This window comes from Engraulis encrasicolus, chromosome 22, assembly GCF_034702125.1.
Source record: "Engraulis encrasicolus isolate BLACKSEA-1 chromosome 22, IST_EnEncr_1.0, whole genome shotgun sequence".
Taxonomy (NCBI): Eukaryota; Metazoa; Chordata; class Actinopteri; order Clupeiformes; family Engraulidae; genus Engraulis; species Engraulis encrasicolus.
Window position 1 is genome coordinate 51,063,827 of NC_085878.1, and position 19,697 is coordinate 51,083,523.

Here is a 19,697-nt window from a genome sequence, read left to right on the forward strand (position 1 = left end):
AAATACTGGCGCTCTTAAAAGTTGCTGCCATTGTCATTTTCACATCAAGCACACGCGTAAGTCTATCTTACGATCGCCTCCAGCAAGTTTGAAGATATTGCACTTGACACACGCATTTGGCTGCCGTGTCCAACATGCGCGAAATTGACATTAAATAGGCTACGCATGTTAACGCGTTCATGAACAAATCGTGCATGCGCTCGCGTATCTTGCAGCAAGCATACCGGCACCTTTATGGTGTTGTGCTAAATGAGGACCTCAGAAGTTCCACCACAACACCTTAATCAATTCATGTATTTGTATCTGTGTTTTTCTACATGTGATTTCTAATTCAGATTCTTATGAATATGTTGATAACACAGTTGACAGGCAATTTTCCCGCTATGAGAACATGAAAAAGAATGGATTAAATTATGGAAGGATGGAGCTCAAAACTTACCAAAAAGTCTTCCCATATCCTGCCAAAGAGGTTATGACATCACGTGATGTTATTCGTATGGCCTAAGACCAAACCATTACTCATTTATGGAGGGGGCTTCAGACCGTGACACGGTTAACAGTTTTCGTGGACACACACAAAATGGCAAATTTCATGTATAATGGAAAGGACAGTGTTCTTTCTGACAGTTTTGTCATAATGTGATGATTACTGTGAATCAACATTTGCAATCGTCTTGGGCAAAACAAGTTTCTGTACATGCTAATATGAAGACTGAATCTGACATTTGGAAAACATGACGGCATGAAAACACCCAAAACCAGTATTAAATATTCATTCTTGCTGAGGGAAATAATGCCATCTCTACACTTTCTGTATTATATGAAAGATAAATGTGTGCTTATGTCCAAAACATCATTGGATGCAGTTAATAGTTAGTGGAATTGGCAAATAAAATCCAAGGACTTAAAAGCGCAGTTGAATCATAGAATCACTCTTATAGTGGACTTTGAAGATGTTTTGGCTGAAGTGTATTAGAGGAATATACTAATACAGTAGTGTTCTAATAGTGAACTTACTAAAAGTGTATTTTGTAATTACATATTGCAATTGTACTTTTTGGAAACAGATTCCTCTTAGCTTGGTCCAGACTGATTGATGGAGTCAACAGTCGGCTTTCGCCCAGGCTTAGTTTCTAGTCCTCACTACTCAAATCCAAGTCAAGTCACAAGGTAAGACACATTTTATCAAGTCAAGTCCAAGTCGCACCCCAGACCAAGTGAAATGAACGTTTTTTTTCAAGTCCTTAACCAGTAAGCATGTATTCTACACACAATCTTGACACCACACTTTTGATCGCAAATTCATGAACTCTGTGTGCTGTTTCTCCTTTGCCAGTCACTTTGGATAAAATTGTCTGCTAAATGTAATGCAATGTACATACCAACATAAACAGCTGCAGATGTTTATTTAGGTTCAGATCTCAAGTCCCACACAATGAACAATGTGTAGCAAAATAAACACATTTGGTTAAGATTTGTCAAATAGTGATATTGTGGTATGGTGGTTTACCGTTTGGGGATTGGTTTGCTTTTTTGCATTTACAAAACAATATTGATACTGACTTGATGATGTATCCTCTATGATCACTTAACAAACAAACACACACACACACACAATACAAAAACAAAGCCCAAGCGAAATACATTTTACATGGGTCGAAAAGTGATCCCTTCATGATTTTGCAGTTTTACCATTGTCAAAGAAAGAAAAGCATACCATGAAACATTCAGACTGATCAGTTCCATCATGGAGAGGTATAATACCAAAAAAACTAAAATCTAGAAAAACACATTATAAAAAATATATGAATTATATTTAATTGAGGGAAATAAGTGCAGTTGCCTATTTGATCCCCTGTCAACCATTAAGAGCCAGACCAGTTGGAGACTTCTTTTCAACTCACCATTTGAAAGTGAAAGTGAAAGCCCTTTTGGAATTAAAGGGGTTTTACATATTCATCTGTATAAAAGACACCTGTCCACCACCAGTCAGTCAGTCAGTCAATCAGACTTCAAATTCTGCAGCATGGTACCAAAGAGACCAAAGAGCAGTCAAAGGATTGCAGGGACAAGACCTGAAAAAGGCTGGAAAGGGGCAGATTGGCATCATGCAATGGCGTAATTATTTCATGCTAGCGCATTCCGTGTTGTGGTGCATTAAATCGTGCTCTACAACGCTGTAGAAATGCATTTTTGTCACTTGACCAGGTTTGCGCGAGGCAAGTTAGTATTCCCGCCGTAATGTCTGTTGCCCGGAGCAAATTTCTGTTGCTAAATGTGAAAATGCTGAGCTATATCCTGACCAAAACTATCCCTAACCCTAACCTTTCAGTAAAGCAACATTTCTGCCGCATCACTTTTGTGAAGAACAGCGAAACAAGCAAGGAAAAAGGGCAGCACGAGTTAATATACAAAGTCGTAGTGCACACACACAATAGGTGGTTCAAGTCAGCATGTCCTAAAGCTTTGGATGATGCCATGTTGCAGATGGATACACAACCATAAGAGAGAGGCAGGGTGATAAGGAGACAACTGTTGGTGCAATTTTATTTTAACTTTGAATTTTCTTTTTTTCGTTGTTAAAATAAACCTACCATTAAAATGCTTTGCGTTTATGCGCCCGCTGTGGTCTAGGTCTAACCTGTCTCTTGCCAGATGAAGGTGGGTCTGCTTTGCTCCACATACGCTCCAAAGCCGAAGTTTTACCAAAAATCCTTGCTGTGATTACATAATTCACTTGTTTGACATTTTTACTGACATGCAAATCAAAGATTTACCATTACAGTTGAGGATGCAGACTCAATATACATTCGTAAATCCCTACAAGCTGCCAATGTTGTTTGAAATTACTATTGTTTTTCACTTCTTTTTCCCTTCTCCACAACGTTTACACATATCAGACAAAACTGATTGGTCTAATCGCCTGGAAGCGAATATGGTGAATATGAAAATCCACACAGAGCCAAGTGCAGCTTCCGAAGGAAAAGTAATTAAACATAATCATACAAGTGAAGATTGTAAGTCAGTGGAGATGGCCAAAATAAAATGGCTTAAATATACTTTTTCAGAATATTTGTTGTCCCAAAATTCTAATATCAAATTGAAAGCTAATTATATAAAGAATTTATTTCAGCCACTCATGGATTTTTTTGTTCCTCTTGGTTATTTTGCGATGAGTCATCAAGCTCTAATCAAAGTTTTTTCCTGTATAGGTTATGTCACTCCGCCGCCATCTTGTTGACGCCTTCGGGGTGCTATTTCACAATTAGTAAGACCTGATCTGAGAGTCAATGGGAAAATGAATGGAGAAACTGAGTACAGGATGGGAGGGAACCCAGCGGTTGTGAAAACCATATGGTTGAAACCGCCGTGAAAAGTTTATCAATTTAGACTGCTTGGTTGTTTCATGCAAGTCAAAATAAAGCTTTTTAAGCCACTTTTCTCACGTTTTGTTTTTGACAGAGCGTAGGCGCAGTAGTTCCATAGTGGCACGAGAGCGACAGCTTTTCACAACTGAGCATACACAACAATTTGCGTGCGCCGATGCAGCCAGATGATTGGCAAAGCAGCTCAACAGGCAGTTGGTTCTTGTTGCCAGAAAGGCGGGAGATGTGCGGGTAGACACCATATTTGCGTTACGAATCTTCACCGTTAATTTCTATGGACACTTACGACAGTGACTTATCTCCTCCTAAAAAAAAATCTCTGCTCTAGTTATGAGACTATATCATAGGTACATCAGCAGAATAGCTAGCCAGTACAGGTCAAAATCACACACACATACACATGCACAAATGACAGAATAGTCCAGGCAGGGCCCTGCCTTGGCTCAAACGGTAGGGCACTGCACTGTTATGCCAGGAATCCCGGTTCAATTTCGGCCGGAGGTCATTTCCCGATCCTCCCGCATCTCTCTCTCCCACTGATTTCATGTCACCTCTCATACTGTCCTGTCGAAATAGGCAAAAATGCCCCTCAAAACATTAAAAAAGAGAATAGTCCAGTCAGAAACATCAAACAATCACCGTTTTGAAGAGAAGCAGGGCATTAACTGTTTCCATTAGAAGACAGTGGGGGTGTCTACACCAGGGCTTGACACTGGCACCTGCCAACCGGCCAAATGCTGGTAAAACTTGGCTGTGGCTAGTAATACTTTCAGTGTCACTAGCCAATTTGGCTGGCAGCTTATTCCTTGGTATGACATGCGCGTCATAGTAGCCTATATTCTGTTGTTTGCCCCTTGTGTATCAATTGTTTGTATTTAAGTTCAAGAAAAAGCTCAGTAACTCTTAAGTTTCTATACTTCCATGTAGAAAGCTTTACACTCATCTTGCTTTAGCACCTCATCTTCTGAGGTAAGACGTATAGTATCATGATAAAGAAAACAAAAACAATTTAAAATGTGTGGCTTGTGGAATACCTGAATGGCTAGCGACTCGGGGAAACTACTAGCCACAGTGGCCGGTGGGTGAAAAAAGTTAATGTCAAGCCCTGAGTCTACACCACCAGACGCTGCTTATATCTGCTTTGGAATGATGGTCCAGAGACAGAAGGTGACACGTGATGAAAGGCCCCATTAGCAGTGGCGCGCACAGACATTTTGGGGGGCAAGTGCTGAAAGGGGCGTGTTGGGGGCATGTGGAACTTCTGGCTGGCTTATTAGGCTAGAGGCCATATATTGTATCGGGCATTATTTTCACATGCTTTTGATCGTGAAGCATTTGTAGATTATCACGTCAACATGTGGACCACAGTGCATTGCGACAAAAACTTTCAAAAAAGGCATTTTTTATCCAGTAGGGAAAAGGGGCAGATGCTTTAGCACCACCTCATCCCTATCTGTGCACACCTATGCCCACTAGAATAATAATCCAGATACAGTAGAAGCTGTCATGTGATGAAAGGCCCCATACGGTACATCATTACAATGTGAAGACTGGACAAGTGACGGCGCACTGTAGCCTCCAGAATTAGTGTTGTGTGTGAATGTGGAGATGTGTATTTGCACTTGAGTCAACTGCATTGTTGTGATATTGTGCTATATAAATACATGTTGTTGTTGTTGTTGGAGTCGTCCAGGAGCCTCACAGGAATGATTTTAAAAATGGAAGTTGATTGCTGTTGATCCAAGTTCTCTTCACAGGTGTAAAGGTGAGAAACGATCCTTAACATCTTACCGCAGAAATACACCAGCGGCGATCTGAGCGAGTCGAGCGACGGAAGTAATTGACTTTGTATTGAGTCGAGAGACAAAAGCGATTCTGGAGACTAGAGCGATTTGCGCGACGAGCGCGACAATTTGAAGTTGAAATCTTTTCAACTTTCTATGACGCGGTTCGGCGACAAGCCGCGACAGCCAATGACTGTATAGAGGTCAGTGACCACAGCCAATGGGAATGCTTGAATGCTTTGCCTTCTGCCTGTACGGACATACTCTTGTCTCCTCAATCGCTCGTATCGCTTGCTGCTGCACTCTGTCGCTTGAATCGCGTCGCCGCTGGTGTATCTCTGCGGTTACACTACAACGACATGTTCATGCTGTTGTTGTTGTTGTTAGAACAGTCCAGGCAGGAGCCGCACGGGCACGGCCGCCGTGTACCTCTTCCAGTCCTCGCCGTACTTGGCGCCGCATCGGTGCTCGTCTCGCACACAGCGATGCACCAGAAGGATGGTCATGTACACAAAGTAAAAGTACGGCAGCAGGTGGCCACCTCCACAAGCTGCACAATAGGCCAACGAGCCCATCAGATCCCCTGTGTAGTTGAAGTGGCGCGCCACGCCCCAAAACCCTGAGGTCAGGAGCTTGCTCTTGTGGGGCGTGCCGTCCGCCGAGTAGTACTTGCATTCGATGAACGTGGGCTTCCGTCCCCAGATGCTGCAGGTGCCCTCGGTACGGCGGAACAGGTCTTTCTGGTGATTGGTGGAGCGGAAGATGTAGTAGCCAACCAGTCCCAGGGCGAGGACGCCTGCAGCGTGATGTGTGCTGAGCTGGATGGGGTTGTAGACCAGGTACAGTCCCTGTTGTTGGGGAAAGAAAGATTAATTAGATTAGATATGATTCGATTAGAAAACCTTTATTTTTACCCAAAGATAGATTTGATTTGCAGGTCAGTGATCTTCACTCATGCAAAACATTTATAACATTTAGGATACACAAAACATACAAGCTTTCCACACTGAACATTTAGAAAGTAGTACATGCTATTAAAAGACATGGTGTCACATGAAGTGACAAGGATATAAAATTATAGTAGATTGATACATATATAATAAAATGAGAGGTGAGAGATTGATGGAAAAATAGAGACGCACACACAGACAGATTATTTATATTCCTTACGGAAAATTGGCCTGTGTCATTGCAGTGCATGTGATACAGATAGACAACATCAAGAGAAAATAGGCAGACTCAGTCCCCTAACCCACCAATAGGAGGAAAGACAAGATGACATTGGGCTCACTGAGCTAGGATGGGTACGTTATGTGGCTGAATGAACCCACTGTAACGCATAATGAGGGTCCTAGCTTTTGAATGCATCTTAGTTCATGTATTTATGTGCTTTGACAGCTGAGATATTAAGTTTTTATAGACTGAGGGCACCTTTTCCCAAAAAGGGATTAGGCATTTAGCAGGTTTTTTTTCTTGCACCTGAGAGCATAATCACGTCAATTGGATCTATTTTGAGAAAGTTTGATCATCGCGTTAGCCATGTTACTGTAGGTGTGCTATACAATGCAGGCATATCACAAAACACATTTTAAAGCTCTTACACAATTCCAAACATGCAAAAACCAGATATTCTTCAACTCCAGAGCATTCATTTAACCTTTAGTTTGAATTTATGGTAAAAGTGTTCAAACCTGTAAAGTGTAGAGGAAAGGCAGCCATACGCAGTCTCCCCAGCCGAGATACCAACCGAAGTGGTCATGACATATGTCAATGGTTTTCAAGTACCACGCCTCGTTCCAAAAGAAATCCAGCACATATAAAGCCTGAAGGGATGGACAGAAAATATACATTAAGTTTTAAATATGAAATCCACATTCCGATGTCATAAAAGATAATAAGAGGAAGCATGCTGGGAAAATAATTGAGGACCATTCAAATGTTCAATTCAAAAGTGTTTAACATTAAAGGGACACTGTGCAGGAAATGGTCAAAAAAAGGTTGAAACTGGGCTGCCTATTGCCAAATTTGATCTTTACATGAAAGTTTACTAAGTAATAAACAAATATTTTCTAGTGTGGTCCAAGTACAGTCATTTTTGCAGTTAAAAATGGCTATTTTTGAAAATTCAAAATGGCGGACCATGGAGAAGATCCTCCTTTTCATGTATAAAAAGTGCAATTTTTCCAGCCATAGTGAATACTTAGAATTTGATGGTGGTGGTAAGTATTCATGAAAAGGGTAACATTAGTGAATGGGCAGCATGAATTCTGGAAATAAAAAACAAAAAATCTCACAGTGTCCCTTTAAGAGTATAAGCTTATGCTCTCTGGCAAACGGTAAAGAGTCCCAGTTAGAAAAGAAAAAAAAAGTTTTTGAACAGGTAGAAATTCTCATTTACGCCAACATTTGTACAGTAACTCTGCTGAGCCCAAATCACTAACAGAGGTAAAAGTTGAAACCAGATGTTCACATATACTGGATGTTAAGAACCATAATCTCCAAGAACCATTTCAGCTCTTCCCATGAAAGCTGAATAGGACTTAGATCAGGCCTTCAAAACATTGACCGTGTCCTCAAGAAATTTGTTAACCAAAATTTCTACCAACTTTCTTAATTTCTACATCTAATGTATGGATGTTTTGTAATTGACAGTTTTTGTATATATTGTGCATGAATGTTTTGAAATTGATAGCGTTTTTGTCTTTACCAAGTGGCCCAACTCCAATGGAATTGGGGCTATAAATAAACAATGAGAATGAGAATGAAAATTAGCCTTGTGTGGGGTATGAGAGAGAGGTCACCTGTAGTACGTTGACAAGGATCATGGAGTTGGTGACATAACCATACAGCTCCTGCTGCTTAGCAGCGTAGGACAGGTTGATGAGCGTCCAAGCCACTATTCCAGGTCGCCCATTAAAGAAGAGTTTGAAGTCAAACCACTTCCCAATCCTGGGGTTAAACTCAACTCCCATCATGTAGTCGTACAGTACATTACCAGAAAATTTGCTGCGAAAAAAGACAACCAGACAATAAGCATGAAATTAAAAAAGACACAAGTGTACACATGTAATGCACTAATTCTGCACTACAAAGGCAAAGTGTAGAAACTACAGCAACATTGAAATTGAGAAAAATGCCTTAAAGGCCTTGGTACTAGGTTGGAATTTGTAGCTACAGCAAATTTGACAAAGTAATATCTCTAAAAAGGGACACATTTAGACCATAAGGCTTTGTCACAAAATAAAGGTGGTGTAATGAAGACCATTTTCAGGCATCAATTGTGACAAAGTACGTAGTAACTGCACTTTCAATTGTCTATCTCTCTTGCATGCAGTTTGCTCAGCTACAGCAGAAATGCAATCATTTCATCATGACTTACTAGTGCACACACACACACATATACACACACACACACAGTCCAATATGCTAGGATCCTCACCAGTCTTCTGGGTTGGTTGGAAAGAGGTATGCTTTGATGAATGCAAAGGTGGACACGGCATAGCCCAGAATATTGGTGCACCATAGCAATGGAATCCAGTTGTCGAATATTATTGTCGGGGAGAACCAGTGGAAGTACTTAGCGTTCAGCAGCCACAGCACATGAGTGATAATCCATGACTGAAGTCCGTTGATCTGGTATTGATTGATGAGGCCTGGGTAGACATGAGAAGAAATAGAAAGTAGCTATTTTGCTATTCTGGCATATTAACATTGATGTATTTGCAAAAGAACATACCAGATGAACCATTTTTAGTCACAACTAGGTGTATAGAGAACAGCCAAAACAATTTAAAAAAAACAGTTGTGTGGGAAATTTTATTTAGGTGCACTGTGTGACATTTTTAGCAGTTCCTTTCCAGATTTCCTGGTGCCCATACACAAAATGTTACCTTTTACACAAATAATAAGTATTCAGGTACACAAAATGATTGTTATACACATCTATAACGTTATCACCATTGGATTAAAGAGTAAATAGAGATCCCAAAGCGCAGCCCAACCACCATGAACGGGGATGAGGGAGCATACATGCTCTCTCACACATGGACCACCATCCTGACCTGAGGCCTCAATTTTAACAGTAAGAGGTTTGACCAAACTGTCAACAAGGTGGTTCAGGATGGAGCAGTGCTGCCAGGCAGTAAGTTTGCTAGGCAGCGAACATGTCCACTGTGTACCGCGTGAAGTATCCTGGTTAGAATTTCTGTCCACGACGCGGCATGCGCCGCAGTCATGTCACATGGCGGTAGACCATCGCTGGAATTTTTTTTTTTTTTGCTAAGCAGTGGCGCAGCCAGGTCAGAGCAACTGCTTTGGCATGGGACCTCCTCCATGCCGTCATTAATCTACCCTGATTGGCGTTCATCTATCTGACGTGAATTGCGGGTGTAGTCCACATGCGTGTAAGGCAGTTCACTTGCTGCTTCAAGTAGGAAGCAGCATTTTTTACGTCTTGGGAAATCACGTTAGATATTTCTGTCCATCTTGTTTGCCAAGCATTCAACCCCACCTTTATCAGACCAAGCAGATCTTAATGTGATCACAAAAATATTTGTGTGATTGCAAACGCAGCTAGTATCGACAGGAAGGTCACACCTCCACAACATCAGCTGATTGTGGGCACGTTGCACATCAACATCCATGTGACCATCTGATGAAGACGGAAGTTACACCGTCAAAACATGTCAGGTAAAAGATACAACTTTTACATGTCTGTAACAGGAAAACTTAACGAATTGATATGGCTGACCATGTCAGGTTCAACTCATTTTCAAGACTTCCACTCCCTGACCTGAATGCATATGCATGTAACTGTGGCAATGGACAACTCCGCCTTTACCCCACAATGCGAATGAAGAGGAAGATATTTTTTGACAATTATATATGTTGTCAGCCTGATCTCTCAAAATTCTGTGGAATGGACACGGATCTTTGGGACACGAAATCTGTGTCCGCTTCACGGATTTTGCCAAATCATGTTGATGATCATGTTGACGTTGTTCTTTACCTGCAGGTGTTCTTGCTCCGTCTTGAACGCCGCCAGCGTAGCCAGGCAATATTTTGTGAGTAATGTCAGGGAAATACATGTAAAGCACCACCTGTTGTAGAGACAGTTATTAGTAATAATGGTTGATAATACCTCTGCTCTATGTTAAGCAGCATATAAGCAGAAGTTTCCATTGCAGCCTGCCTTCACTTGTTATGAAGGTATCAATATAGTCCATCCTCACACACTCCCTGATGAGAAACACTGGATACATTGCGATAATTGTGATGCATTGCACTATTCAACATACTTCAGTAGGCTAAAAGTGCAAACATTATTCCCAGCTGCTGTGTACAATACAACACAACTGAATGAAAACCAACAGAACTGGAGATGTTTTTTGACAGATGCTCGTGAACCATATTTTTTTGATGGATGCTTGTGAACCAAACAAACAATGTATTTGATTAATTATATTTTTTGAGAATTATTTTTGCCAAGCTCCCTTTGGGGTGTGCCTTTAAAAAAATGAACCATGAAAACCTTTCTTAAAATGTTCCTTTTCGTTAAAATATGTGAGCTAAAATGTATCTGTAGTAAGTAACTGTACAAAAATACCTGAAAGACGACCCAAATGCAATATATTTTGACTACCATCCATGAGAAAGAGGGTGTTTGTTCCCAGATGGAGCCAAGAGTGGCGTCACCGCTGAACACGTCGATGAGGATGTGGCTGATGGAGCACTGGTACTGTTCACACGTCACAACAAAGAAGAACACGATCCCAGGAGCACAGCACAGCAACAGGACCACGCCAGCAAGGGAAAACCAGTCCACCTGCCTGAAAAACGACAAATGATATGATGACATTACATAACATTACACTTAGCTGACGCTTTTATCCAAGCAACTTACAGTTACTGTATGTGCAGGGTATTGGTTACAGTCCTAGGTAGGGCTATAATGATGCACTCAAGTCATGATTCAGTTGTATTGTGATTTTTGACCTACGCTTCGATACACCCCACAATTTTTTAAATGTATCTTTTTCAATTGAACAATTTCCTTTTTTTCCACATTTGCCAACATCATTACATACATTTTGAATACAAATTGATAGTGTATAGGNAGGGCTGTAGTCAAGTCCACCTTTTTAGAGTCCAAGACAAGTCCAAGACCAGTACTAGTCAAGTCCGAGACAAGTCAGAGTCCAAAGAGGTTCGAGTCCGAGACAAGACCGAGTCCAAAAAGATTAGAGTCCAAGTCAAGTCCGAGTCACATGTCGGTCAGTGTTTAACAATGAAAAGGATGAATGTCAATAGTGTGAACCTTAGAAGATAACCTATATGTCATGGATGTGAAGACAAACTTGTTTGTTATTGGATTTCAAGCTCCACTTTACAATCTATGATGGACAGTGTTCTAAACAAAACTTAATGACAGACCCGGCGAGTCCAAAAGCCTAATTTGGCAAAACCATTGTCCGAGTCCAAGACAAGTCCGAGTCCAAACAATACCGAGTCCGAGACAAGTCCAAGTCCATAAAAAAACGGACTTGAGACCGGACTCGGGCCGAGTCCGGACTCGAGTACTACAGCCCTGTGTATAGGTAGATTAGCTTTGTAAGACGCTACTAATAATTTTAGAATAAAAAAAGTTTTAAAATATGATAATTTGAAGATTGGAAGCCCCATCACATTATATCATGTGGTTGTTTTCTGGACTGAAGGTTAGCAGAGCTTTGAAAGGTCGTATCACGATACTGCCTTCTTGCACAGCGATACAGTATCACGACTCTGCAAATCCTGGTTTCTCGGTCTGATATAATATTTATTGTTACAGGAAAAGTTAGGGAGGGGTGGGAAGGGTGGGCTTCAAACCTGCAACCCTCCCTAATAAGGCCACAGCTGCCCTGATGATGGGGACCAATGTCCAATGACAAATTGTACACGTAAGTGTTCAGATGAAAAATCCTCCAAAGTTTCAGAAATTCATTTATACACACTGCCCCAGGCAATATAGGGAAACACCAAAACAAAGCAATGCAATTAAAATCATACTTCTGTGATATCACCCTGTCCAGTTAGGAAGCAACACTTATTGTTAATCCATTTCACCTACTGCTGTGCAAAATTAGCACACAATGGGTAGACGTTAGAGGTAACACCAAAATACGCCCCAAAAATATAGTTATAGAGTTATTCTGCAGGTGGGGTTCACGTACCATTTCTACTTTTTTCATATTTTCTGGATGATTTCTTTTGGTCACGACGTCACGTGCATATTGAGAGTTTCACACCCCTGTAGGTATCGTGAAGTGTGTCTATCAGCCATTGAAGTTGCTCTGCTAATGGTACTCATCTAAGATGGCTCATCAATGTGTGCGGTGGTATTAAGTAACGCATCAGACTTACCAAGCACGTCCCCACTGCCCATACTGTACAGATTTGCCGTTTTCTGCTGGAGGGACTTTGGAGGAGTTTTGTGGTGGCATCGCAGCTGTCAACCTTTCAAGATGACAGGGAAGGGAGAGCAGAGAAGAAAAAGTAGGAAAGAGTGGAGAAAAAAAAACAATACTCCCTCTATAAGAAAACGATGGAAACGTTTTGTTAGGTTTATTGCCAAGATATGAAATGATAACAGATTTTGACACACTAATTTGTTTAAAATTCGTATTTTAAGATGTGTCCCTTGTCGTCGTCCCCATACTGTGCATGCACCATCTGCCCCAGTTTACAGGAAAATAATCAGGAAGCCAGAGCCAACCCACATGGAAGGGATCCACAATATTTACAAGTTATACACAATATTTACAAGTTTCCAGGTTTTTCATATGACAGTGAAAATAAAAATACATTTCTTGGTAAATTTGTGTAATGTCAAACATATAAAAGTTTTATATAAAATATATAAGAAAAATGAGAAAAGGCTGCACCATGCATAGGTTCTTTATTATTACACATAATTATTATTGTGTAATAATAAACAACCTATGCATGGTGCGACCTTTTCTCATTTTTCAGTTTAACAATATTTTGGTCAAAACTCTCAAAAGAAAAAAAACTTGTTGGGTGAAGCCTGCTCCAACCTTTATGAACTCTTATAAAATAAATATACCATGCATGATTTACTCCTGAAAGTTGTCCCTATTGGTGTTTGCTCCTACAGAATCATTAGCTGAAACTAGTAGGCCTATGAATAAAGTACAAATTATACATGGCATTTACAGAAAATGTGTATGATACGACTACTTTCTTTGTATGCTTCAGGTAATGTATATCGTTTTTAATTCTATTTTTCAGTGTCAAATGTGCAATGCATTTTATATGTAAATTCACACTAATATACATGGTTTCTATTTGTATTTTGGATGTAAAGGTCCATAGGTAGGCCTACGGACTTGTACATTTTATTGTCATGCCATGGGTGAGCGGTTAGGGCGTCAGACTTGTAGCCCAAAGACTGCCGGTTCGATTCCTGACCTGCCAAGTTACAGGGAAGTAATCAATCAATGCTCTCCTCCATCTTCCTCCATGACTCAGGTACCCTGAGCATGGCACCGTCCTGCTGCACTGCTCCCTTGGGGAGCCACAGTGGGCGGGGTCTGCCCATTGATCAGACAGCCCATTTGTCTGACAGCCCATAAGTCAGACAATAAGCCATAGAGGAGCAAAATGCTCCGGCTATTGGGCTAACAGGCTACATGCCTTTAATGATGGTTAGTGTGACGGAGGTCATCTTGCACCCGCTCGTCCCCCTCGGGGATCGAACCTGCAAGTGTAACGGAGGCTAACTAGCACAGAGTTGGCGTGGAACGTTGGTAAACCTCCCTCCGATAGCCTCATACAGTCTCGTGCCGTTGGGCCGAGAGACTAGTCTCTTGGCCCAGCGGTATCGTACTGTGTCTCCCATTGCCGAACCGTTGTAGTTGACGAGGTCGCACGTTCGATCCCCGAGGGGGGTGAACAGGTGCAAGATGACCTCCGTCACAGTGGTGCCGCTGACCCGGGATGGGAGTGAGGTTTAAGGGGGAGAGTGTAACGGAGGCTAACTAGCACAGAGTTGGCGTGGAACGTTGGTAAACCTCCCTCCGATAGCCTCATACAGTCTCGTGCCGTTGGGCCGAGAGACTAGTCTCTTGGCCCAGCGGTATCGCACTGTGTCTCCCATTGCCGAACCGTTGTAGTTGACGAGGTCGCACGTTCGATCCCCGAGGGGGGTGAACAGATGCAAGATGACCTCCGTCACACAACCTTGTCAACTACAACAGTCCGGCAATGGGAGACACAGTACAATACTGCTGGACAATGAGACCAGTCTCCCAGTCCAACGGCATCGGCATTGTATGAGGCTTTGGGAGGGAGGTTTTTACCAACGTTCCACGCCAACTCTGCTAGTTAGCCTCCGTTAAATTAGGGTTAGGAATCGTTTTGGTTCGGGCATAGTATGTGTGTGGTCGGACTAATGGGCTGTCGGACCAATGGGATGTAAACCCTGGGGCTACCCTCTTGCATGGGTGAGCCATCACTTCACTTTTGATTTCATATAAAAACATAGAAGGCCATCATAGAATACTTCTATGATACATCCACAGTTCAGAGTAAAAATGTGTTGATTTGGATGAATATGATATTAGGCCTACAATATGAGCAGGAGTGAAAGTAGTTTTCTTTTCTCACTGGTGACAACCCCACCACCACCCACAACAATAAACAAACAAAATAAACATGGGCATTAGGCCTACATATCAATCGCTTCATGACTGTATTCTGGGTGTCTCTTCATAGGAGGACACTTCTCAAACGGCAGAGTGTAGTTTTATGTGTTTTCCACTGAAACAGCAGACCTTTCTTTTTTTTTCCAAATGTGGGATTTTGGACCGCATAACCCATCCTCTTACCGGTAGGCCTACTGCGCACACCGGCTGTAAATTGTATACCGGTGCTGCGCACCTGTGCGCACTGCGCACCTGTCTACTTTCACCACTGAATGCATACATTTCAGTAGCATAGAGTACAAAGAAAGTGATTTAATGCCTACACATTTGTTGTTAATGATGTGCGCACAATTTGCTCTTTAAATACTAGCCTATATTTATGTAGCCTAAGTTTCACCAAATATATTTTGTATGACGAAACACAGCCTATTTAAGGAGTAAATGATGGCATAGGCTATATATCAATTTAGATAAATACGTGTAGTTGTAAGCTCATTACTTATTCTTCCTGTAAGTTTTTGTCTGTTATTTCCGTATGGGAAATTAGGCAGCTATGGTCTGGGAAGAAGCTGGTGGACACGCGCCATGAGTCGGTCTTGGAATCAAAAGGTTGCAGATTCGAATCCCATATCAGCCATAGACAGTGCCCTTTAGCAAGGAAATAGGCCTACATGCAACAGCTAAGCTGTAATGTCATGAAATGGTCTAGACTTGATATCTTTGAAATCTCTGTACAAAGTTCATTTGTGCAACTGGCCAAAGGCCGCACTGCCTAATGGTCAAACCGAGAAAATGTTTGGCCTTTTGATTGATTAGCCTATGCAGAACGTGAGGCAGTTTTCGGCAACCATGTTAATACAACACAAACTAACAAACCATAGCCAATAATAATGTACAGCCTAGGGCTACCTAATGCTAAGAATATAGCAGGATATTAGCCTATAGATGTTTGAGTTTAGAGTCAAATGATATTTTGTGAATGGACAGGATTTGAGTTTCACTATCGCCTACCTACAATAGGCTACTGGGATTATGTCTGCTTTCATAACACATCTGGCAGCTGTGAAAATATCGATGCCGTCTTGAAGTTGAATGGGATGAAGGCTGTGCGCCTATACGAAGGGAACACGGACCCACGCCGCGCTCAAAACCCTCCAAAAAGCGACCGAAAAACCGGTGCACCGGTGCGCACAGCTCCCACAAACGCATTTCCACCGCACGACAATAACCTTTATAACCAATGCAGAACTACGGCCATGAATTCTTCGAGAAACTGATATAGCATCCTATGTTTAAATTTTCAACCAAAACCAAGAATGAACATTCAGAGTGAGCCTCTATGCAAGACCTCAAAACATACTCACGTAGGCTACTCGGGAAGACCACAGCCTGAATCAAGCACTCAAGTCCAGCGGTTGTTCTCTTTTCTTCACTTTTCTGTTTGTGTAACACATGTAGGCCTACCTACATTGATGTAACAAGCCCCATCGCAAAGACAGTAGAGGTGGAGTCAGAGAAGGTGATCCGGGCGCCATTGGCGACGCTGTCTTGGGTCGCCAGTTGATTGGTCCTGGCGAAATGAGTCATCAACGTCCCATATGGCGAGCAACTACTGCTGTTTTCATAACACTGGCTGTCATAATAACCCAATTCCCATATAGCTAACAATGGGAGGGGTTTCAAACAGAGATGGTTGACATCTCTGTTTCGAATGTGGTTATATATCGTCAAATATGGTCTCATTGCTTTGCTGCACGAGAAAAAAAAAATCATGGATAGATTTGACTTGGTGAATTTATGGAAGGCAAAAATACAAAAGTCTTACTGCTACACCTGGAATAACAAAATGCATTCAATTTTTTTTTAAAACTTCTGGTTAGTCTCAGGCAATTTAAAAGAACAGGACATCTCAATTATTATTCTTCCCTGTCCCCTCACCTCAGTGATCACATCATCTATTATTTCTATACATTTACTGCCTTCTAATAGCCAGGCCAACTACTGGGAATTAAACTGCCTTCTTGAGCATGATTCATGAATATGTTAAGTCTCATATATTGCAACTTAATGAGTATTTCCTCACCAAAGCTAAGCATGACAATTATTTTGGTTTAAACTGGGAATCTCTTAACAGTCTCCTATGAAAGAAAAGGGGGTGCACCCTACATGTCCCTGTGGGCTCTGGGGTGCAGCTGAGCCAGCTGGTTGGCCTCCTGATAGTAGGCAGCAATTGCCTGGTTACCACCAGACCTACCGGTAATCACAAGTGAGATTGTATTTCAGATCCAAACGATTGTGTAGAACTAAAGGCAGTATGGGAGTTTCCAGGCTAAGGCAGCAAGGATCTGGACCTGAAGATTGGCAGGCATGAAATAAAGAGACATGCTTGCAGGGATTGGTAGCGGGGCTGGGCACAGCATGCATACTGGCCATCCTCTGCAAGTGCTCTGAACACTCTGTGTTCATAGCAACACCTTATCCCCCGCATTGATTACTGTAATTCTCTCTTCTTTGGTCTCCCTCAAAAATCTCTCCACAAGCTCCAACTGGTCCAGAACTAGGCTGCCCGCATCATCACTAAAACCCCTTCCTGTCACCATATTACCCCTGCACTGCAACATCTCCACTGGCTCCCTATCAAAGATAGAATTCATTTTAAAATACTTCTCCACACCTTCAAGGCTATCCACAATCTTGCCCCCCTTATCTATCTAATCTTATTCACATTGCTGTTCCCTCCCGCCCCCCTCCGTTCCTCTTCCTCCATTCTCCTCTCTGTCCCCTCTGCCCGTCTTAATTCCATGGGGAATAGAGCTTTTAGCTGCTCTGCTCCTCAGCTGTGGAATGCCCTTCCCCCTGACATCCGCAATATTGACTCTGTGCCCCTGTTCAAATCCAGGCTAAAAACCCATCTGTTTCAGATAGCCTCTTTAGATAGATCTTTATGATTCTTAAACTCTGTTTTATTTTATGTATTATTTTTTTTTAATATTAATTTTTATTTATTTTTGTTTCAAATTTCTGTTTATGTGTCTTGTTATATTTTTGTTTCTCTCTGTACAGTGTACTTGAGTGTTTTGAAAGGCGCTTTTAAATAAAAATGCATTATTATTATTATTATTATTAATAATAATAATAATGAATAATAAATCCCCATCATAGCCAGGATAAGCCTCAACTTCAGAATATATTTATACAATGCTTTTCAGAAACAGGGTCCTGGCACAGCAAACAGTAAAGATTTTATATTCTCAGAATACTCCATCATCGGCTGCCCTCTTCCCTCTCTCGAGAGCCTTTACAGTACACCCGCTGCCTAAAAAGGCTAATTCCGTTCTGAGACACATCATACCCGGGCTGCAATCTGTTTGAACAGCTACCACCTGGCAGTGGATACAGGCCCATAAAATTACTATAAAATAGACAGAAAAACAGCGTTTACCAAGCGTCAATTGGCTTACTGCACTAAATTATGCTACACAAGCATAGTTTTATACAGTAGGCCTACTTACAGCATTAATGTGGATGTGCATGGCTGTGATATGCATTGATGGGTGTATGAGGTTTGTGAAGTAGGCTATATACTTGGGTGTGTAAGATTGGACAACATGGTTGTGTGTGTGAAATGTTAATGTACTTTTCTAATTGACAAAAACACCCAAAGGCAACAGCAATCCAGTTTGTAAGGGAAGGGGGAAAGCCACCAATTACACAGTTACAGCAAAACCCAGTCTGCTGCAAAAGGCTCAATCCTGAGAAATGAAGGTCGATCTGGGGGGAAGAATGAAGTTCCCAGAGGTTGTCCAGACATCCCTGAGGACGGATGTGATACTGTGGTCGGAAGATCATCCTCATCGAACTCACTGTCCCATGGGAATAGGGGTGTGAACAGGTGTTTGAAAGGAAAAGCGCCAAGTATCAGGACCTCCCGCATGAGTGTAAGGAATGGCTGTTCCCCGTCGAGGTTTAGCTGTCAAAGATTCCCTGAGTCGGTGTGGAGCCATCTATAGTCGAGTACATCTATGGCCAAAATGCACCAAACCCCCAAAAAATTGATACAAAAGGTTTTTCAACTGATTTCAATACATCCAGCTGTCCTTACTAACATACTAAAAATCTAGGAAAATCTAACTTCAGGAAAGGTGTCATTTTCAAGATCAAAGTTTTTTAAAATAAAGGTTACTACATGATAATTACATTGGCATGAACTAACATGTTTTCAGGATCTGTTTGTTTGGAGTGCTGTTTGGGTGGATAAAGACACTACTGCTATGGTAATATCCATGTGTTGTTTGTCAGGGCACATCATCAGTGATGAATCATGGTGTCACTAGGTATTTTGGGTCTTTCAGCAGCTGAACTGAATAGACAGGAGCCACTACATGTGTAAGTAGAGGGCAAGGTGAAACGGTTGGTACTGGAGACAATGAAAGGACATAGGGCTTTAGCATTTTCGGGTAAGCCAGAGTAGGGCCTGTTGTAGCTTCATAGACAAGGGTCAGGGCCTTGTATTCAATTAGGGCATGAAAAAGAGGACATGACTGGGAAACTGAGGCTATGTGGTCAGAGAATGATAGATGGTCATCAACAATGACACTTAGATTTATTGTGGCCTTATTTGAGGCAACAGAATCCATATTGAGTTCGATATCATGGCAACCTAAATCTTTGGCTGGGATCACCAGCAGTGCATTTGGGCGAGGCTCAACTGAAGGTTGCATTCCTTCATACTTGTGGATAGTTCAGAGAGGCAAGCGGAAATGTGTGTGACCGTGGAGTCATCTGGCACAAAGTAACTGTGCTTCATCGGTGTAACAGTAGTA

General features: G+C 41.8%; 1 protein-coding gene across 1 annotated transcript; it reads right to left on the minus strand.

Annotated features, from left to right (window-relative positions):
* Positions 1-4,501: 4,501 nt before the first annotated feature.
* On the minus strand, positions 4,502-16,738 carry dhcr7 (7-dehydrocholesterol reductase). Its single transcript, XM_063188032.1, has 8 exons — positions 16,239-16,738; positions 12,572-12,664; positions 10,776-10,998; positions 10,179-10,269; positions 8,610-8,823; positions 7,972-8,176; positions 6,862-6,993; positions 4,502-6,018 (listed from the first exon to the last, which is right to left on the minus strand). The coding sequence occupies exons 2-8, from the start codon at positions 12,649-12,651 to the stop codon at positions 5,554-5,556; spliced, it is 1,410 nt and encodes a 469-aa protein (XP_063044102.1). The 5' UTR covers positions 12,652-12,664; positions 16,239-16,738; the 3' UTR covers positions 4,502-5,553.
* Positions 16,739-19,697: the final 2,959 nt, after the last annotated feature.